General features: G+C 35.8%; 3 protein-coding genes across 3 annotated transcripts; all 3 read right to left on the bottom strand.

Moving 5' to 3' along the window:
* Positions 1-434: 434 nt before the first annotated feature.
* LOC126589973 (F-box/LRR-repeat protein At4g14103-like) lies at positions 435-3,866 on the bottom strand. The gene is made up of 4 exons (XM_050255438.1): positions 3,751-3,866; positions 1,435-2,323; positions 940-1,074; positions 435-864 (listed from the first exon to the last, which is right to left on the bottom strand). The coding sequence occupies exons 2-4, from the start codon at positions 2,314-2,316 to the stop codon at positions 580-582; spliced, it is 1,302 nt and encodes a 433-aa protein (XP_050111395.1). The 5' UTR covers positions 2,317-2,323; positions 3,751-3,866; the 3' UTR covers positions 435-579.
* Positions 3,867-6,695: 2,829 nt separating this feature from the next.
* On the bottom strand, positions 6,696-9,140 carry LOC126589967 (F-box/LRR-repeat protein At3g59190-like). Its single transcript, XM_050255425.1, has 4 exons — positions 8,994-9,140; positions 7,608-8,566; positions 7,233-7,367; positions 6,696-7,141 (listed from the first exon to the last, which is right to left on the bottom strand). Exons 1-4 carry the CDS (start codon positions 9,007-9,009, stop codon positions 6,839-6,841), a joined length of 1,413 nt encoding a protein of 470 aa, XP_050111382.1. The 5' UTR covers positions 9,010-9,140; the 3' UTR covers positions 6,696-6,838.
* Positions 9,141-9,892: 752 nt separating this feature from the next.
* Positions 9,893-12,362, bottom strand: LOC126589972 (F-box/LRR-repeat protein At4g14103-like). The gene is made up of 4 exons (XM_050255437.1): positions 12,198-12,362; positions 10,858-11,763; positions 10,523-10,657; positions 9,893-10,444 (listed from the first exon to the last, which is right to left on the bottom strand). Exons 2-4 carry the CDS (start codon positions 11,737-11,739, stop codon positions 10,160-10,162), a joined length of 1,302 nt encoding a protein of 433 aa, XP_050111394.1. The 5' UTR covers positions 11,740-11,763; positions 12,198-12,362; the 3' UTR covers positions 9,893-10,159.
* Between the last annotated feature and the right edge of the window lie 8,040 nt (positions 12,363-20,402).

Genomic DNA, 20,402 nt, shown 5'->3' with positions numbered 1-20,402 from the left:
GTTCATGTAGGTCATTCTCCAAGTTTTGGTTATAGAATTCTGCTCTCCTCTGACTTAAAGAAAAGTAATGATTCATGGCACCTTCATATCAATCGTACGGTCATGATGGGAAAGTAATGAACAAGGCAAACTGGTTTGATACTATTACTCTGACTAGAAACAATTGGTCTGAAGAGGCTCAATAAAATCGATAAGAAACATATAGCATGCAAAACAAAAACTATGCAAATATTCACAAAAAAAAAAACCTATGCAAATGGATTCCATCTTAAGATCAATAAATGTTGCTATAACTGTTGTATCCATGTTCTATCGTGTCCTAGTTTTTAAGCTTTACCGTTTTACTGTACTGTATCTTATCACTAGATCCGTATCCGTGCTTTATAGATTAGTTGAGTTTCATAGTCAGACAAAGGTTGCTCTACAACAAGAAATAACGAAAAATATAAAGTTGGGAATTCCATAAATATCTTCATAATCCATCGAAAGACCAACAAAGATGTTTCTCTAGTTTACAACATCGATGAGAGAATGATCAATCCAAACCCCATGGAACGATGATTGCGTTTCACACCTAATTCAAATAGCTAGACAAGTCCCCGAACCCCTCTGGAACAATGTAAATTCCTCACCTAAATCATTATAGATAGCCATCTTATCCAAAACAATACCATTCTCGAACAAAAACCTTGCCCCTTTCTTCTCATGCGGATATCCCTTGAATCCTCTTATGGTGATAGTCTTGAGGTGTGATGTCAAACAAGCAGGCACATACTCCGGTGTATGCCATCGAAACTCTGAGGGTAGGTTACATTTAAAATTTGAGTGTTGTCCAAACGAGTAGTGTTGAACACAGTCCTTGTCCTGAAAACATAAATGAAATGAGAATAGTAAAGAGCTGCGTGTTAGTACGACACATGGGTGGAAAGAAAATCTTACTTCTTTGTGTTCTAAGACAAGATGTTCCAAATTAGGTGATTTATCGAGCAACTTCATGAGCAAATCCCAGTTATAGGAATCATATAGAACCAGCTTCAACTCTCTCAAATTATCAAAAGCCGGCAGACAATGATCCTGCATGGAAAATAAACTTTTGATAAATACATAAACTGATGCATAATTAAACGCTTACTATTTCAAGAGAATGGCTAGGATAACAGGAAGACGGCAAGCCAGGAATATGTCTTTTCCAAATATCATGGAAAGAGCTGTGCACGAAACTTTCCATATTTGTAATTCTATGAGGAAAAGCTGGAAACCTCAGGGTAAAAGTAATAAGTAAGATTGTTGAAGGGACTGAATGATAGGCCTGCATGGCTTATTTCCTCTTTACAAACAAAGAGAGCTATCTTTCCTTCCCCTTTTCGAACCACCCCTTTCTTCCTATACTCCTCTCTCTCTACCAAACAGTATTAAAAGTTGGGGCATACTCACCCACAAAACACGAGCCGAAAGACAGAGATATTTGACATTGGATATCCCTTCAAGGAGTGCAGTTGCATTTGTTACAAATTCTACATCTCGATGTACACAATAGCAATAGAGATCGACATTGGCTTTGACAAGGGACTTCGCATTCTCCAAACAATAATTGGCCAAAATATCCTCCTTAACGTCAAAGTTTTCAAGCTTCGGAGCATTAATAAAGACTTTCTCCCCACCTAATTGAATCAATAAATGGTGGAATGTTATAATTAGCCTCTTTAGTTCAGAAGCAGAGATCTTGAAATTGCAACCTCGAACACCAAGCGTTATATCTATTATCAAATCTTCAAGTACCGGGCAACAGGATAAGAGATTTTCCACTGAGTCACAGTAGGGACCTTCAGCTGTGATATGGAGAAACTTGAGACTTGGGAAACACCCAGATGTGGGTGGATTGTAGGTAATAACATTTGACTTCACTTTTAAGACCACCAGTGTTTTGCACATGAAAACGCTTTTGGGTAACTCCAAAGTCTTGCCCGTATTAGATACACCAAGATCAAGTTCAACAGCCTTACGCCTAATGGCAGTGCGAATCCAACCATCGATACGAGTGTAATCCCCAACATAGGAACAATGAAGACGAAATTTCTGAATGTCTATTGAGCCGGGAAATTTAAGTATACGGTCAACAAAATTCATAAAACCAACAGTTTCAGACTTATCTTTGTTTTCGAAGTCTAGATTCGGAACGGAATTCCAAATGTTCTTCCATCTTGTAGACAGAATGCTGCACCTCATCGCACATTTTGTTGGCAGGAAGGAAAGCATATGGCAAAGAATTGGATCAGGCAACCCACTGATCCTATCTTTAACTCTTGCTTTACTCATTTGTACCCTGATGTTTTTTTTCACAACAAAGAAAATGGTCAATTTAATAACTTTTGCAAATAAGCCACTTAGTATTACGGTCTAGTGGCATTCATCTTCATTTGTAAGTGAGAGGTCTTAGGTTCGATTCTCGCCAAAGACGAGTTTGAATCGTATTATTACTAGTCCATTGTGAGGCTAAGCTCACATCTCTCCCTTTAGTATATATAATATCGTTAAAAAAAAAAACTTTTGCAGATATGGTGCTTAAGGAAGTTCACACTTCAAAATATCAAAGAAAACATAAGCAAGTCGTTTTTGTGTTTTAGTTCGTTGGCAACTGAAGCAGAAGAGTATACATGATAATGATCCTAAACTTTTATATATCTGAACGATATATTTGATAAAAATGAAAACAAAACTAAAATTAAGAACTTTATTAATTAATGTACGCTCCGTCTAGCTACTGATCAGAAACTTAGACAGTCTATTTATTTTCATTATTCTCAGATAACTACTCCATGGATGAAGCTACGTACATTAAGGGCTGTCCATACTGAACTTTGGAAAGAAAGAAAAACCTACGTTGAGTATCTCACAACGCAACTAAAACTACCCGACCCCTTGTACATGAGAGAACAATTACTCGCTGATTGTCAAAAATCGACTTCAAGATGAGATGGAGGACGATTAATAGTATCGATAATTAATGATTTTAACTCTTGGAATTAAAGACTCGAAGGGTGCTACTCAAATACTGTTATTTTGTATTTGCGTTACATGTTTATTAATGATTGTCTTTAATATTTTTACTGTTAGTTTCTATCTATATATATGTGTTAGGCACATTTTGAGCGGCAATGCTCGTTAAGTCACCCCCACCCCCATCTATTTATAACTGTAAGATTGAATAAATCAAGAGTGAATTAATTGACATAAACAAGGAGGGAAGCACAGGAGAACAAATAAGGAGTTTGAAAATCATTTCCCTTCTACCTTCTTCTTAACATATGGTATCTTTGGAAAATTATTTCGTAAAGTAAATCCCGCCCAACAAACTTTGAGATCCTGACTCTGTACTCGTGAAATGCCGCCTTTTAGAGAGGTAAGGAAAATAAATTCTACGGAAACAAGCAGACCCAAGAACAAAATATTGAATGGAACCTTATTGTAAGGGGAATATTTTTGCTTACCGCATTCAAGTAATGGTAATGCTCACAACCATATTTACCAACATTAGATGAGTTTAAATTTCGAAATCTATATGGTAGATAGACACAAATCTCAAAATTTAAACTTATTCACGATAGTAAATAGGGTGGTGGCATTATCATTACTCCGGCGAGCAAAACTGCACCCTTTTGTAAGAACTAAAAGAAGATAAACAAACGATTACAATTTCTCGTTAACCAAACAGATGATAGAGAATTTACAGGGTTACGAAAAGAAAGGTACCTGAAACGGTCCAAGATAGCTGCCCCAGTAAAACCCTAATGGCTGCGAACGGTAGACTGTGTTTGGTTGGTGAGAATTGGCGAGAATGTGAGAGCAACGTGAGTATATAAAATACACCAACACTCTTTTACTAAACTTACCGTTTTGCTCCTCCCCTTTATAATCTTTTAGCTATTTATAAAGTACACCCTGAGGTTTGGGTCTCATTCAAAACATGACCCAACCTTTCAAAAATTTTAACTTAATCAGATCAATTTTTTCCCCCGCTATGTCCTCAGTTAATGGAATGTACTAATAGTTTGAACTTTGAAGTAGTGTGGTTTCAATTGTTAACAATCTAGTATGTTAGGTAGTAAACTGAATAAATTGAAGGGTTTTATCCCTTTTACTTTGTTAAGTTGGTATATATATTTGTTGGTTTGGGCAACCCGACCGCGTGACTCACCCAAGGGGGAATTGAAGGTAACATAATTTCTTCCATCTTTTAGAGAGAACGCTGGTCCTCACAGCATATTTTGTTGGAATTAAGGAAAGTATGTGACAAAGAACTGATTCCGGCAATTGACTGATCCTATCCTTAACTATTACTTGTGGCGTTGGCTTCTTTGCTAGCATGAGAGGCTTTGACTGAGAACCCATTTTTGTCTCTGTAAATTGGGATAAATTTGAAAATAAATAATTGAAACTCTATTCATCATCGTCACAGATATAATGCAATGCTGTCTAAAAGATGGAAGCAAAAAAAAATTCAATGGAAACTCGTGGGGAAACATTGTTCTATAGAATTAGCAATTGAAATTTTATTGACAACAAACAACCCATAGGAGAAAGGCTTGAATCTTCAATTAATCATTTCTCAGTTTTCTGAGAAAACTTTTCTCAGTAGCCAAATAGATGGTAGAGGTAGTAAAGGGGTTGTGCAGAAAATTACCTGAAACGTTCTGAGATGACCCAGAAAAGACTTGCTGTCTTTGCTGCAAAGTAAGAAGTGAGATATGAGGCTTGAACCCTCTAGGCTCCCAAGGGCAAGGTTGATAAAATTTGACTCTGACAATCCTTTTGAAGGTATGTGTTGTGACTTGTAAGCCATTGCTACTTGACTTTGTCATGTTGTACATCGTGTTAATGTAGTGTCATTTTTGTGACCGTGTAGAATATAACGCTTCAGACTTTGTCGTGTTTTACATCGTGTTAGTGTCATGTTATTTTTGTGTCAGTGTAAAATAATGCTATAGTTGGTCCAAAGTATGACAACAAACAAGCAGGCACAAATTTTGGGGTGTTCCAATGTTATGCTCCGAGACCTCTTCATCCTTTCCGGTAATTTTAAAAGAACAAATTGAATGGGAATACGTAATATTATAGAGGTGATATTGGTATTACATAACATAAGAGAAAATATATCTTACATCTTTGTGTTTTAAGACGAGATTCCATATTCTGTGATCTTTTGAGAAACTCCGTTAGCAGTTCCCAGATGTAGTAATTTGGAAGAACTGAATTCAATTTTGTCAAATTATCAAAAGCAGGCGCACAACTAGGCTTGGAATTAGGTCAAATGAAAAACCAATAATTAAAAGTAAAGACTTCTAATTTACAATCCGCTCGGTTACTTGGAAACTTGAAACGTTTATAATTTAGGGAAGTGTTATTAGCACTCCAAAAATCTCATTCTACACTCCTCACAAGAGTATTTTTGTTTCTAAATATAGAAAGTTTGGAGTGTAGAATGAGGAATTTGGAGTGCTAGTAACAATTCTCTAATTTATATATGAACTGATTACTGATATGATATTCTACTCTTTAGAGAAAATCTTTGCAACCTAACATGACCGAGAATTAGCAACTGAAATGAAAGATTACACTTATAGCAGATAATGCAAAGGGCTAGGTTTGAATTTCCTATTCATCGTTTCCCAATTTCTCAGTAACCAAACAGATGGTAAAGAAATCAACAACATATAAAGCAGTACAACAATAGTGGCAGCGAATGATTTGATAAGAGTCTGAACTTTCTAAGCTCATCCATATCATCATGTGTGGAGTTTGCTAGTAACACTCTGCTATAGAATAGTCATTCCACGTTCATTCACTTATTAGCATTTTAAAAATCTCATTATGCACTTATTAGCATTTTGAACAATACACATTCTGCACTCCGAGCAAATGGACACACAAACAACGGGGTTCCCTATACACGTTTTGGGACGAATTATTATGAACACATGAACCCCGAGCAAATGAATGATTATAATTAAGATAGATTACACTTATTAGTACTTTAAAAATCTCATTATGCACTCCTCACTACTGTATTTTTCATTTTATTTATAGAGAATTTGGAGTGCAAACAAAGAATATTTTAGTGCTATGAAAACAAATCTACTGTAAGACGCTAGATTTAAGATATATTTAATGGTATATTTGACTGCGTTATAATGAAAACAGAAAGTGTAATGGTTATTTTTTATAATTTTTGAAAGAGTCATACGCAACATGCTATTACACAGAAACAACACGTGTTCAGATTGAAGCTTATCGAGACATATTAAAAATGAATAGATACGTTGAGTTCATTGGTTGTATTGTGAACATTAGATACTACACTCATTTTAATACGTTGATTACCATTGATTTATAAATATATTAAAATTTCGATTAAATACACCCCTTAAATTCTTTGTTAATTTAGTGTGCAATTGTAGACATCAAAGTTTCGGTGGTCAAGTCATGAATCCCACACAATCTACCACTTGCAACGCTGCTAGAATGTTAGAGATTAGCATGCTGATGACAATGCTTTATATGTTGGATTAACCATACATATGTAGGTATCCGCTTCGAACTAGTGTCAACTGGTTCACCATGTCCAGAGTTTCCAGATTTTTTCTTACCTACCAAAATCGTAAGACTTCACATTCGATATGTTAACTTCACACACCAAATTGGTCCATCAATCATCAATTAAACTTCATTAAATCAAAGGGGTATTGTGCATGAATGTTTGCAGTTTACAACTTTGAGACACCCTCTTGCAGCCAGAACTGACTTTCAGCAATACAAATGTTTTAACAACTAAATTTGCATCTCAGAAAAATTCGACTTGACAAGTCCTCGAACCCATTTGAAACATCATGAATTCCTTGTCTAATTTCTTTAAACGAAACAAATTCCCGGTATAAATGATCACCTTATTGAGAACTTTGCCATTCTCTAACAAATACTTTGTCACTGCCATCTCATCATAGTATCCCTTGAATCCCATCACAGTGATAGTCTTGAGGTGTGTTGACACACAGATAGGCACCGTCTTCGGTGTATTCCATTCAGGCCCTAAGAATATGTCTGAGTATTCTTCTTCTTCATTGTCAGAGTATGTAGTGCATTCCTCCTGAAAGTTATTTAAAAAAAATGAATGAAATGAGAACAGTAAAGAACTTCATGTCGGTATTACCTAGGATAAATGGAAATACACATCTTACTCCTTCATATTCTAGGACAAGATGTTCCAGTTTAGGAGATCTTTTGAGCAGCTCGGTTAGCAATTCCCAGTTGTAGCAATTATGAAGAACTAACTTCAGCTCGCTCAAATTATCAAAAGCAGGCAGACAACAAACCTTTGTGAAAGACAAAGTATTAAACGTAAACTTGTGCATAAAATTAGCATTGCTCATGCATAACACTACTTCAAATCATAAGTTTCCAAACCGAAAAAAACATGCTTTCAGTTATATCTTACGGACTATGTCTGGTACAAAGAACTAAAGACTAATAAGACTGGTGCATAGAGTGAAATAATGGATAATAGAGTACTCTCTACCAAACATTATCAAAGGAACAAGTTAGCACTTGCTTACCTTCAATGAATGAGCTGAAAGGTACAGACATTTAACCTTGGAAATTCCTGCCAGCAACTTAGCTGAAAGGTTAGAGAATTCGCGGTGTAAACATGCAACACGGTGATAGAGATTAACACTGGCTTTGACAAGGGACTTTGAACTCTCCAAATTATAGTTTGACAGAACATCCTCGGTCACATCAAGTGTTTCAAGCTTCGGAGCACTAACAGAGAAATTGTTGACAACACCGATAAGTGCCACATCTATTAATCTTATTCTTAACTTCTTCAACTCGGGTGCAGAGATTTTAAAATTCAAAACACGAGGTCCAACATCTCCATGTATCGTCAAATCTTCAAGTACAGGGCAGCAAGAAAAAAGATTTCCCGCTGACTCATTATCAAGAAAACAGAAGGTAACATGGAGGAACTTGAGGCTTCGGAAACATCCTGACTTAGGTGGAACATAGCTAAGACAATTTGAATTCACCTTCAAAACCACCAGTTTTTTGTACATGAAAATACTTTGGGGCAACTTAAAATTTTGATTGGTGAAAGATTTAACAAGAAGATCAAATTCAACAGCATTACGACCAATGGCAGAGCGAATCCAACCTTCAATAGGAGTGAAATCCTCAACATTTGAACAATGAAGTCGGAACTTATGAATGTCCATTTCATGTAAGAAAAGTACTCGATCTACAAACATAGAGAAACGCACATAGTCATTTGTGTCTCTGTTTCTCCTATAAAAATGCTCATTCTCGTCATCTAAGTCTATATTGGGAACAAAAGCCCACACGTTCTTCCATCTTTTAGACAGAACACTGGTCCTCACAGCATATTTTGTTGGAATTAAGGAAAGCATGCGACAAAGGACTGGCTCCGGCAATTGACTGATCCTATCTTTAACTATCGATTGCAGCATTGGCTCCTTGTTTAGCATGAGAGATTTTGTCTGAGAACCCATTTTTGTCTCTGTAAATTGTGATGGAAATATGAAAGTAAATAAAATGAACTCTTAATGTATGAAAAATTCTTCTCATTATCTTCACAGGTGGTATGCCATTCTATTTTCTAGAGATAAGTTGTTCTAAGGAAACAAACATCATGAAATTCTACTTTCTGGGGAAGTTATTTTCTCAGGAAACAAACAGCCCCATGAAGAAAGAAAACAATGAAAAACCTTTGGTGAAAGTTATTGTATTTAGTTCTATTTAGAGTGAGCAACTGAATAGAAAGACTGCATTTTCTTCACAGATAAACAACCTAAAAGGGAAAAGTTTGAATTTTTTATTAACCATTTCTAAATTCTTTTTTTCCTTTTTTCAGTCGACATTTCTCAATTTTCTCAGTAACCAAACAAATGGTAAAGGAAGTAAAAGGGCTGTGAAGAAAAGTGTACCTGAATCAGCAAGCATTTGCTGTCTTTGCTGCAAGTAGGAACTTCGATTTGAGGCTTGAACAGTCCATGCTCCCCAGGGAATATTTATAAAATTTGAGTCTGACAAAAAGAAGAGTTTTGGTCCTTTTTAAGCTTATGTGTTGTGAGACTTGTAAGCAATTGCTGCGTGACCTTGTCATGTTTTACAACTGTAGTGTCATCTTTTTTGTCATATCTTGACTAAATTAATTTATCATCAGATAAGATAAACTGTTATCAGATCGTATCAGATAAGATAAACTGTTATCAGATCGTATTGACTAAATTAATCGATCGTTTGATGCAGTACCAAACTAAAGACTGACTATTTAATAATGTTGCTACCGTACCGGATAAGAAGTTTTTCGAATTGTTGTTATTTTTTGTTCATGAAGATTAACGTTGATATTATTTAGTTGAATGATTACAAATGGCCAAGCCAATCCAACATTTGGGAAAAAACTGGTTGGAAATTATAAACCGACAAGCAGCAAGCCAATCCAACAACCACCAATTTGTTCTTCCCTTTTTTCCAAATTCAAAATTTCATTCCACAAACTTATCATAAAGGCGAGAAATCATAAAACCCACACAGCAACAAAAAGCCAGGTTGCTGATAACAGGGGATAAATCACAACAAAAACTAGACTCCACAGTCCTAAGGCTAATTGAGAAAATCGCAGCAAATAGTAAACCTAATTTAAATTCAGACTTAAATTATACAATCAATTAAACAAATCTGAGAAAGCATAATACTATTAACTAGATTGAAGACACAAAACAAAGAAGAAAAGATTCTAATCTGCTAAAAAAAGGATAGATTTGAGACTGGAGAACGAGAGAGGGAGGGAGAAAGAAAGAGAAGATAATAGAGCTTGGGCTGGAGAAAAAGATGAACCAATCATCACAACACATAATGGTTGAAAGCAGAAACATACACAATTACATTTACACAAACAGCAGTCATGAAAAAAGCCACTTCCAGTCTCATCAAGTTATGGCTGTGAAAGTTCAGCTCCTCTGACAACGCGGAAGAAGCTAAATAAATTCGATAAGAACTGTGTAGGATGCAAAACAAAACGTCTGCAAATAGATTCCATCTTAAGATCAATAAAGATCGATGTTGTTTTAGTTATCAACTTTGCATGTCACATTAATTCAAATTGACAAGCCCTTGAAACGCTCTGAGAAGGTGAAAAGTCCTTGCATAAACCAGTATCAATGGTCATCTTATCCAAAACTTTCCCGTTCTCGAACAAAAACATTGCTGCTTTCTTCTCATGCGGGTATCCCTTGAATCCTCTTATAGTGATAGTCTTGAGGTGTGATATCAAACAAATAGGCAGAGACTTTGGTGTACTCCATCGTTGCTCTGAGTATAAGACATTTGTTAAGTAGTATTGAATTGTGTAATCTGCAGCACACACCTCGTCCTGACAAGAAATGAACAAAATGTAAATAGTAAAGCCTGCAAGTTGACATGACTTAGCATGAATGAAAATAAATCTTACTTTTTTATGTTCTACGATGAGAGACTGCAGATTTGGTGACCTACTAAGCAAGTCTGTAAGCAATTCCCAGTGATAGCAGTCATGAAGAACCAGTTTCAACTCGCTCAAATTATCAAAAGTAGGCAGACAACAAGCCTGCATATTACTTCAAATCATAAATTTCCGAAACATAAATACGCTCTCGGTTATAAACACTACTTGGTACAAAAAAATAGTAAAGATCTTCGCAAACGAAGGGAACAAATATCTTTATTTCCCCTCCTTGAACCACCCCTTCTTTCCTATAATCCTCTCTACCGAACAGTGTATAAAAGATGAAGCTAGGTCAAACTTACATTCAAAGAATGAGCTGAAAGAGATAGATATTTAACATTGGAAATTCCCGCTAGAAGTGCTGTTGCATTACTGATAAAGGTGCCATAGTGCCAAGCACCATGGCTATAGAGATTAACACTTGCTTTGACGAGGGATTTTATATTCTCCCAATAATAACCGGACAGAATATCCTGCTTAAGGTCAAGGTTTTCCAGCTTCGGGGCATTAACAAAAGTCTCACAGTAACTATTAGCGTTTGAGAAGTGAAGGGCTATTTTCAATGTCTTTAGTTCAGGAGCAGAGATCTTGAGCTTCCAACCTTGAGTGCATGCATATCTTACATCTATAGTCAAATCTTCAAGTACAGGGCAACAAGTAAAAATCTTTTCCATTGATTCACTATCCGGACGTTCAAATATAACATGGAGGAATTTGAGACTTGGGAAACACCCAGATGTGGGAGGTTTGTAGGTAATACAATTTGACTTCACCTTGAAGACCACCAGTGTTTTGCACATGAAAAGGCTTTTGGGCAACTCCAAAGTCTGGCCATTTTTACATACGCCAAGATCAAGTTCAACAACATTACGCACAATGGCAGTGCGAACCCAACTATAAATACGGGTGAAATCCCCAACAGAGGAACAATGAAGACGAAATCTCTGAATGTCTAATGAGTCACGCATGAAAAGTACACGCTCAACAAAAGTCATAAAACCAGCAGAGTCGGAACTATTTTTGTTTTCAAAGTCTAGATTGGGAACAGAAGCCCATATGTTGTTCCATCTAGTAGACAGAACGCTGCAACGCAACGCGTATTTTGTGGGAAGGAAGGAAAGGATGTGACAAAGAACGGAATCCGGTAACCCACTGATCCTATCTTTAACTCCTACTTCACTCATTCGTACCTGATTCCTTTTTCACAACTACAAAAAAAATAAGGGAGTCATATTTACATCAGTTTTGCAAATGTGGTAGCTTAAAGGCATTTAAACTACAAATTTCATAGAGAATGTAAACAATTAATTTACGCGTTCTTAGTGATCGAATCAATCAATTCTTCACAATGAACATACAAGAATTGGGAAAATCTAGGGTTCACAGATTGTATTTACTGCTACAAAACCATAATTAACTTGACAAATTTTATGACTTAGCTCCATGATTAGTTAGAAACTCATACTTTGTCCCAAAAATAAAATAATCAATGCAATCTTTTGGGCAAAAAAATAATTAATTTTTATCCAGAGATGAACAACAGATGGGGCAAAACTTGAATATTTAGCTAATTATTTCTGAGTTATTCTCGGTTACCAAACAGATGGTAAGGAAAGCGAAAGGGTTGCGAAGAGAAATGTACCTGAAAACTTCCGAGACGTCCCACTTGGAGCAGCGAATTGTAAACCCAGAGCGGTGTTTGGTTGCTAAGAAACGGCTGGGAAATGTGAGAAAACGAGTCGTAGCGTTCTGGCCTCTCTGCTGCAACTATGGAAGTGTTTCAGGGTAGACCTGGCATTCGTGTCGTGTTTTTCGTGTTCGTGTCGTTTTCGTGTCATACTCGATATCTTAACGGGTTGTGTCGTGTAACACCCGTTAAAATAAACGGGTAAAATGACCTGACCCGAAATCGACCCAATAATATTAACAGGTAATATGACTCGACCCGTTACCCGTTAAGGAAAATATATTTTAAACCAATAAATAATCAAATGAAAAACATAATACTAAATAAGTATATACATTCTATATTATCACATCCAAAACATAAAAACGCAATTTTGTTTTAAGTATATTTTCGTTTATCTAAAGTCTTTAATAGTTTTTTAATTAATGTAGAAGTGTAAAAAAATATAGAAAAAATATATAAACACACGTAATAACAAGCTTTTTTCAACGATCCAACCGTCAAACTTATTTGTACACATTCCAAGATTGCATACGTAAAAAATTGTAAAAAAACAAACATTCAAATATTATGTAACGGAACAAAAGTTATCGACGGTTATAAACGAAAAATCACAATTTAACGATTATTTTAGCTCCGATTTTGATGATTTTTTTACAGATACACTCATCGACCCTATAAGAATGTAATGAATAAATTTGATCTTTAATTTAAAGTATTTACACTAATAGATACCACAAAAACTTATTTTATACTTAATAGAAGTATAATATTAACTTTAAGTGTTTGTTTAATCTATTGTTTTCACGCAATATGCATTCTTCAAAACTTTTTTTCAACGATCCAACCATCAAACTTATTTGTACACATTTCGAGATCGCATACATAAAAAATTGTAAAAAACAAACATTCAGAGATTACGTAACGGAACAAAAGTTTTCGATGGTTATAAACGAAAAATCACAATTTAACGGTTATTTAAGCTCCGATTTTGATGATTTTTTACAGATACACTCCTCGACCCTATAAGAATGTAATGAATAAATTTGATCTTTAATTTAAAGTATTTACACTAGTGGATACCACAAAAACTTATTTTATACTTAATAGAAGTATAATATTAACTCTAAGTGTTTGTTTAATCTACTGTTTTGACGCAATATGCATTCTACGAAACTTTTTTCAATGATCCAACCGTCAAACTTATTTGTACACATTCCAAGATCGCATACATAAAAAATCGTAAAAAACAAACATTCATAGATTACGTAACGGAACAAAAGTTTTCGACGGTTATAACGAAAAATCACAATTTAACGGTTATTTAAGCTCCGATTTTGATGATTTTTTACAGATACACTCCTCGACCCTATAAGAATGTAATGAATAAATTTGATCTTTAATTTAAATTATTTACACTAGTAGATACCACAAAAACTTATTTTATACTTAATAGAAGTATAATATTAACTCTAAGTGTTTGTTTAATCTACTGTTTTGACGCAATATGCATTCTACGAAACTTTTTTCAACGATCCAACCGTCAAACGTATTTATACACATTCTGAGATCGCATACATAAAAAATCATAAAAAACAAACATTCAGAGATTACGTAATGGAACAAAAGTTTTCGACGGTTATAAACGAAAAATCACAATTTAACGGTTATTTTAGCTCCGATTTTGATGATTTTTTACAGATACACTCCTCGACTCTATAAGAATGTAATGAATAAATTTGATCTTTAATTTAAAGTATTTACACTAATGGATACCACAAAATCTTTTTTTATACTTAATAGAAGTATAATATTAATTTTAAGTGTTTGTTTAATCTACTATTTTGACGCAATATGCATTCTACGAAACTTTTTTTAACGATCCAACCGTCAAACTTATTTGTACACATTCCAAGATTTCATACGTAAAAAATCGTAAAAAACAAACATTCAGAGATTACGTAACGGAACAAAAGTTATCAACGGTTATAAACAAAAAATCACAATTTAACGGTTATTTTAGCTCCGATTTTGATGATTTTTTACAGATACACTCCTCGACCCTATATGAATGTAATGAATAAATTTGATCTTTAATTTAAAGTATTTACACTAGTGGATACCACAAAAACTTATTTTATACTTAATAGAAGTATAATATTAACTCTAAGTGTTTGTTTAATCTACCGTTTTGATGCAATATGCATTCTACGAAACTTTTTTCAACGATCCAACCGTCAAACTTATTTTTACACATTCCGAGATTGCAAACGTAAAAAATTGTAAAAAACAAACATTCAGAGATTACGTAACGGAACAAAAGTTTTCGACGGTTATAAACGAAAAATCACAATTTAACAGTTATTTTAGCTCCGATTTTGATGATTTTGTACATATACACTCCTCGACCCTATAAGAATGTAATGAATAAATTTGATCTTTAATTTAAAGTATTTACATTTTTTATATATGAGTGATTGTATATATATTTTTTTACATTTTTTACACTTCTACAATAATTATTATTAATTTTATTAATTTTGCCCTCAAATAAAAAACATTATTCATGAGGGTTTGAAGGATTTTAAAAATCTAAACGATAATATAAGTGTAACAATTATCTATTCGTGAAGGAATAATGATAAATCACGAGTGTTTATATATTCTTTCACATTTTTCATACTTGTATGTATGTCTTCTTGGTTCTTGCATATACAAATACTATACTAGTATATTTTAATTTTGGACAAGAATATGTTATGTAAAATTTATCCTAGTAATGATAATAAGGAACTCTCATAATAAAAATAAATAATGACTAAACCTTTTTTTTATTTTTTTATAATTTATATAGAACAATAATACAAAACTATATATTTAATATAGAATATATTGTATATATTAATATGACTATTGTATTTTATAATAAATCTTTTAGTAATTAAACTTTAAAATTATTAAAATAATTTTTTTCTTAACGGGTCGAAACGGGTTACCCACGTGTTACCCGCGTGTATACTTGTTAAGAACCCGTTATTAACGGGTTCTTAACGGGTCACCCGATAAGTTATCGTGTTGACCCGAAACCCGTTATTTTCATGTCGTTTTCGTGTCGTGTCACCGTGTCGTGTCAAAAACTGCCATGTCTATTTAAGGGTAACCACACTTCGCCAAAACGCACCGTTTTGCTCCTGACCTTTTTCTTTTCTTTGGTAGGTGCATTTTTGCTTTATCACCCTAAACTATAGTGTATGCTCGTCATCCAACGGTGATAAATAGGATGATGAGCATACACCATAATTTAGGATGGTGAGCAAAATTGCTCCCTTCTTTGGTTGATGAAAGAGGGTTGGGGCCCAACCTAACCTTTTATCTTTTAGGCTTGGTTCGTAGTAGGGCTACAAGTTTTTTTGAACAAACATTATCTACACTAAAGAAAATGAGGGTGGGTTTAACCTCACAATAGGCTAGCAATAATGGGGTTCAAATTTTCATTTGGCGAGTATTGAACCTAAGACCATGGAAGAAAATGCCGATAATATCGGCGAAATATCGCCGATAATATCGGTTTTTCGCGCAATGGATATTTAAATAGGTATCTGAATGGTTTTCGTCAAAATATCGCGATATTTTTTTGAACGGCGCAATCGGACTCCGAGCCGAACGTCAGAGAAGAACGCCGGAGATGGTGTGCCTATTCCCGAGCCGATTTCGTCCCAAAAACCTTGCAAAAACACGATTTTTAACTTCAATTTCACATATAAACTTCAAATTTCACGCATGCAAGAGGTAATCAACGATTCAACATATGTGATGTCGGTTTAGGGTTTAGGGTTTCAATGGAATCTCACCTGAAAACTTGTTTTCTTCGAGTCGAAGACAAACCAGATGACTGAGCCAACTCCTTGCTCAGCGGCGCACCGCCACAGACGACTGAGCCAACTCCGACTTCGCCAGAGCCACGATCAACTGCGGCGACACCTAGAAAGTTGGTTTCTGAAAAGGAAGAGGGATTCGAGATTGTTGGACTGAGGAGCAGAAGGATCGAGATAGTGGGAGAAGGATCGAGAGACCTTGGGTCTCTGTGCGTGTGTGTGGGAGAAGGATCGAGAGAGTGGGAGATTTGTGTGTGTGTGGGAGAATGAAGAAGGGGGAGAAAAGAGCTCAGGCCTCAGAGAAGAAGAGAGAAGGATCGAGAATTCGAGAGAGAGAGAGACGTATGTGTGTGAGATCTGTGTGCGTGTGTTGTGTGCGTGTGTGATGGCATGTCTGAGAGAATGGGAGATCTGTGTGTGTGGGAAAATGGAGAAGGGGGAGAAGAGAGCTCAGACGCCTCAGAGAATAAGAGAGAATGATCGAGAATGAGAGACAGAGAGAGAGAGAGACGTATGCGTGTGAGATCTGTGTGCGTGTGTTGTGTGCGTGTGCGATGGCATGTCTGTGTGTGTGTGCCTGTGTGATCTGACTCACCTGACTAATTGTTCAATCACTTTTTACAATTTCAGACAATTTTCTACATATTTTCTACACTCACTTTGTCAGCTCTCTATATAATCAACTTGATAATGTTAAATCCATCATGCAATGCATTTCCTTCCAATTTTTTGTGATAAACTAATAGATAATTGACTAAATAAACATCCTGCAAAGTTTCAATAAAAATTTCCAAGTTTTTCTTACAATTTCCGTGGTTTCCATGTAAATTTTATCGATATCGATATTATCCTGATATTTCCATCGATATTTCCGTGTTTTCGGACTACCGATATTTCCGATATTACCGATATTTAAATCCTTGCCTAAGACCCATTACTTACAAGTGAAGAAGAATACCATTAACCATAGTACTAAGTGGTTGTAGTAGGAGTGCAAGTTGAATTCGAAATTTAAAACTTGTGGAATGAAATTGGAATGTATCTTAAAAACGCAAGTAATATAGTTTGTAACGTAATTGAGCTAAGTCACATAAAAGGACCTAAATATGAGAAAAACATTAGGCTTCAACGGAAATTGCAAAACCGATCAAACCAAACCAAACCAATCTCGAGATAGGGCGAAAAAGAAATTGATCAATCATAAGAAATAATGAAATAAGTACGAAGTTGCATGCTAATATCACGTACCAGAAACATTCACAACTATATTTACCAAAACAAGATATTCGACAACAGTAGTCATGAGAAAACCAATTTTAAGTTTCATCAAGTTCTGGAGAGCAACTTACACATAACAAGGTCAGCACCATCATACATATCTCGATTCAATAAGACATTGTCATGTAAAAACAAATTTACTCATAACAATGAATTATTAGAACGAGACGCCACGTTGCGTGATGTGAAATAATCCAACACACAAATTAATCCCTATTGTTGACAATTGTAATAAAGATGCAAGTAGGGATGGTTCTAGACCGAGAATTAACTAGGGATGCTAATCTACTAAAAACTGACTTAAAAACACAAAATTAAACTTAAAAACAGAAAAGTAGACTCTACGACTCTTAACTAGACTTAGATAACTCAAAACAAACTAAACTAACTCAAAACCGCACAAAACAATAAAAAAGACTCAAAATTGACTCTAAAGAGTTATTTGGATGAACTTAAGACTTACTTGACTCAAAACACTAATTTGGACAGATTTAAACAAGTTTCTAACTAAACTAACACACTTAATTAAAAGGGGGATTGTTTTGACGAAATTAAAGCTAAAACACATAACTTGCATAAACAAAGCAAATTAAAAACGAAATTGAGTGAATTGAATGGTGAAAAGCTAGCTAGAGGATTCTTCTCTACACACGAAATATATGCAACATAAATTGGTTTCCAATATTGTTTCTTAAAACCATGAATGACAATGCCCCAAATTAATCGTGAAAAGCACAAATTAACTTTCAGATTTTCCTAAGTTCATTGAATTGGATGGAATAGCATCGGCAACCAAATTATTCTTCTCAAGTTCCCTATATGAACAGCATGATAGAGATATGTTTGTACCATACTTAGGGCCTCCGTATTTAGATCTCGTATAAATACTCGGGGGACTCAAATGTAGTTATGTAATAAATGGAGGGGAAAATATGTAATAAGTGAGGAGCCCTTGTTCTATAAAAAGACCCTTCACTCTCCTCATTAAGGGAGGCCAATTCTTAGGCCTGAGATCCCAAAGCCTCACTCTCATTACAGAGACCTCTCATCCTCAATCCTTTCAAAGAAATACAATATCAATGTGGACGTAGCCCAAACATTAGGGTGAACCACGATACATCTTGTGTTATTTACTTTCTTACAGATTCACAGTCGGATTTACGTTGTTCCAAGACCTTCGGTTTTGTGCATCAACATTTAGCGCCGTCTGTGGGAAACGATACGAAAAGTTGTGTCGGTTCTCTTTCATTTTTTCACCTCCACTGTGGATCTGCAAAAAAATCCAGAGATTTCCTAGAAATTTAGACACCCGCAGAAACCAATCTCTCTCTCTCTCTGTGACAACTGACCCGTGAGGCCACTCCCATTAAACATCTTTGAACTCTGTCTGATTCCTAATACGAAAAGCCACCATATCAATAGCATGCAGAGAGAAATAACAGAGATAGTGAGAGACTTCTGCAGTTCATAAAGTTTCAATTTTTATCGAAGAAAATAGAGAGGAGAGAGATGAGCGGAGTGTCAACAGCAGCATACGTGGCTCGTCGAGCAGCTCAGAAGGAGAAGGTTCGGATCCTCTATAGAGACACTCTCAACTGGGCCGTTCACCGCCACCTCTTCTACCCAGATGCTAATACCCTTCGCGAGAGGTTCGAAACCAACAAACATGTGGAAGATCCTGACATCGTTCACTATAACCCGGCAGATCTGTCGACGTGGCTTGAGAGCATGATCTTTGAGATAAACCTCCCGCCTCCTAATTTCGATCATTTAATGGGCGGTACCGTCGCTGGGATGCAGCCTAATTAGCAGCAAGTGCAGCTCGTCGATGACCCATTTTTAGATCGCGGGGAGTCGTCCATCACCACCGTCAATTTCCCGGATCAGCGGAAGAGCAAATCCATTAGCACATCACCTCTACCGCCACTGCCGAGTTGCCCTAATCTGATGCTCCATCTTGTCATTCACATTCTCCTCCAAGGGAAAAGAAAACAAGAACAACAGCAGGGCCCACGATGACAGCATATACGTCAAGTTGTCGTCGAGTTCGAGCTCCAAGAGCAAAGCGGCGTCGTCGGTGACGATGCTAATGTTGTTCATGACGGGGTCCATTGTGGGAAAGAGACCTTACTAAAACAAACAGATGACTATGAATTGGCAACAATTGACGCCATCGCATCATCAGCACACTCGCTAATAATTACTATCGAGATTTTTCGCGGAAAGTTACAGATTGAAGAAGCAATCAAGTTGATCAGACTCGAAGAAGATATACAGGTGGATAGATGTGGTTTGGTTGAAAGCGGTTATGATGTTGATGCAGTTGATCTCAGGGTAAAAATCTCATCAGTTGCTGTATTCGTAAATCTGTCAAGAAGGATTTAATCTTCATACCTCTACTTCTGCATCTCAAGAGTCAGCCCATAAGTAATCAAAGGAAAACCAGGAAGAAGATAAGTTTCTATTAACAATCCTATTATTATTCCTTTTGTTTGCCATCTGCCAAAAGAAAAAGAAAAACAGAATGAGCAGGGTAACACCACCGACAACGAAAATGGTGAGAATGTGCTCGAGTCGGAGGACCCCATACTCACGAAACCAGAGGTGCAGTGAAAAAAAGAAAAAGAAAAAGGATGTCTGGAGATGGAGAAAAGCAGAAAGCAAAAGGGAGACTTTCCTCTGCAAGAGTACATGGGGACACTGCAAAAGCAAAGGAATAAACACCCACACTGCAAAAAGCAAGGAATAAACACCCCACCATAATGATGTGATTTACTTTTCTTATTTTTGAATGATGTGATTTATTTTTCTTATCTTTCGGAGACATCTGTATAAACCCCATCAGAGGGTAATAATAAAAAAAATAAAAAATAAAAAAAATAAAAAAGGGCAAGCCTAAAATAATGGGCTGGAATGTTATGTAAAGGGCGGAGACCCATATGCCTAAACGAGCCAGGCCCTCTATTATCACCAACCAGGTGATCAAAAGTACGCCCGGTACTCCAAA

This window comes from Malus sylvestris, chromosome 11 (assembly GCF_916048215.2).
Source record: "Malus sylvestris chromosome 11, drMalSylv7.2, whole genome shotgun sequence".
In the NCBI taxonomy this organism is placed as follows: Eukaryota; Viridiplantae; Streptophyta; class Magnoliopsida; order Rosales; family Rosaceae; genus Malus; species Malus sylvestris.
Note: the sequence above shows the minus strand (reverse complement) of the source record. Positions and strands in the feature narration are given on the sequence as shown.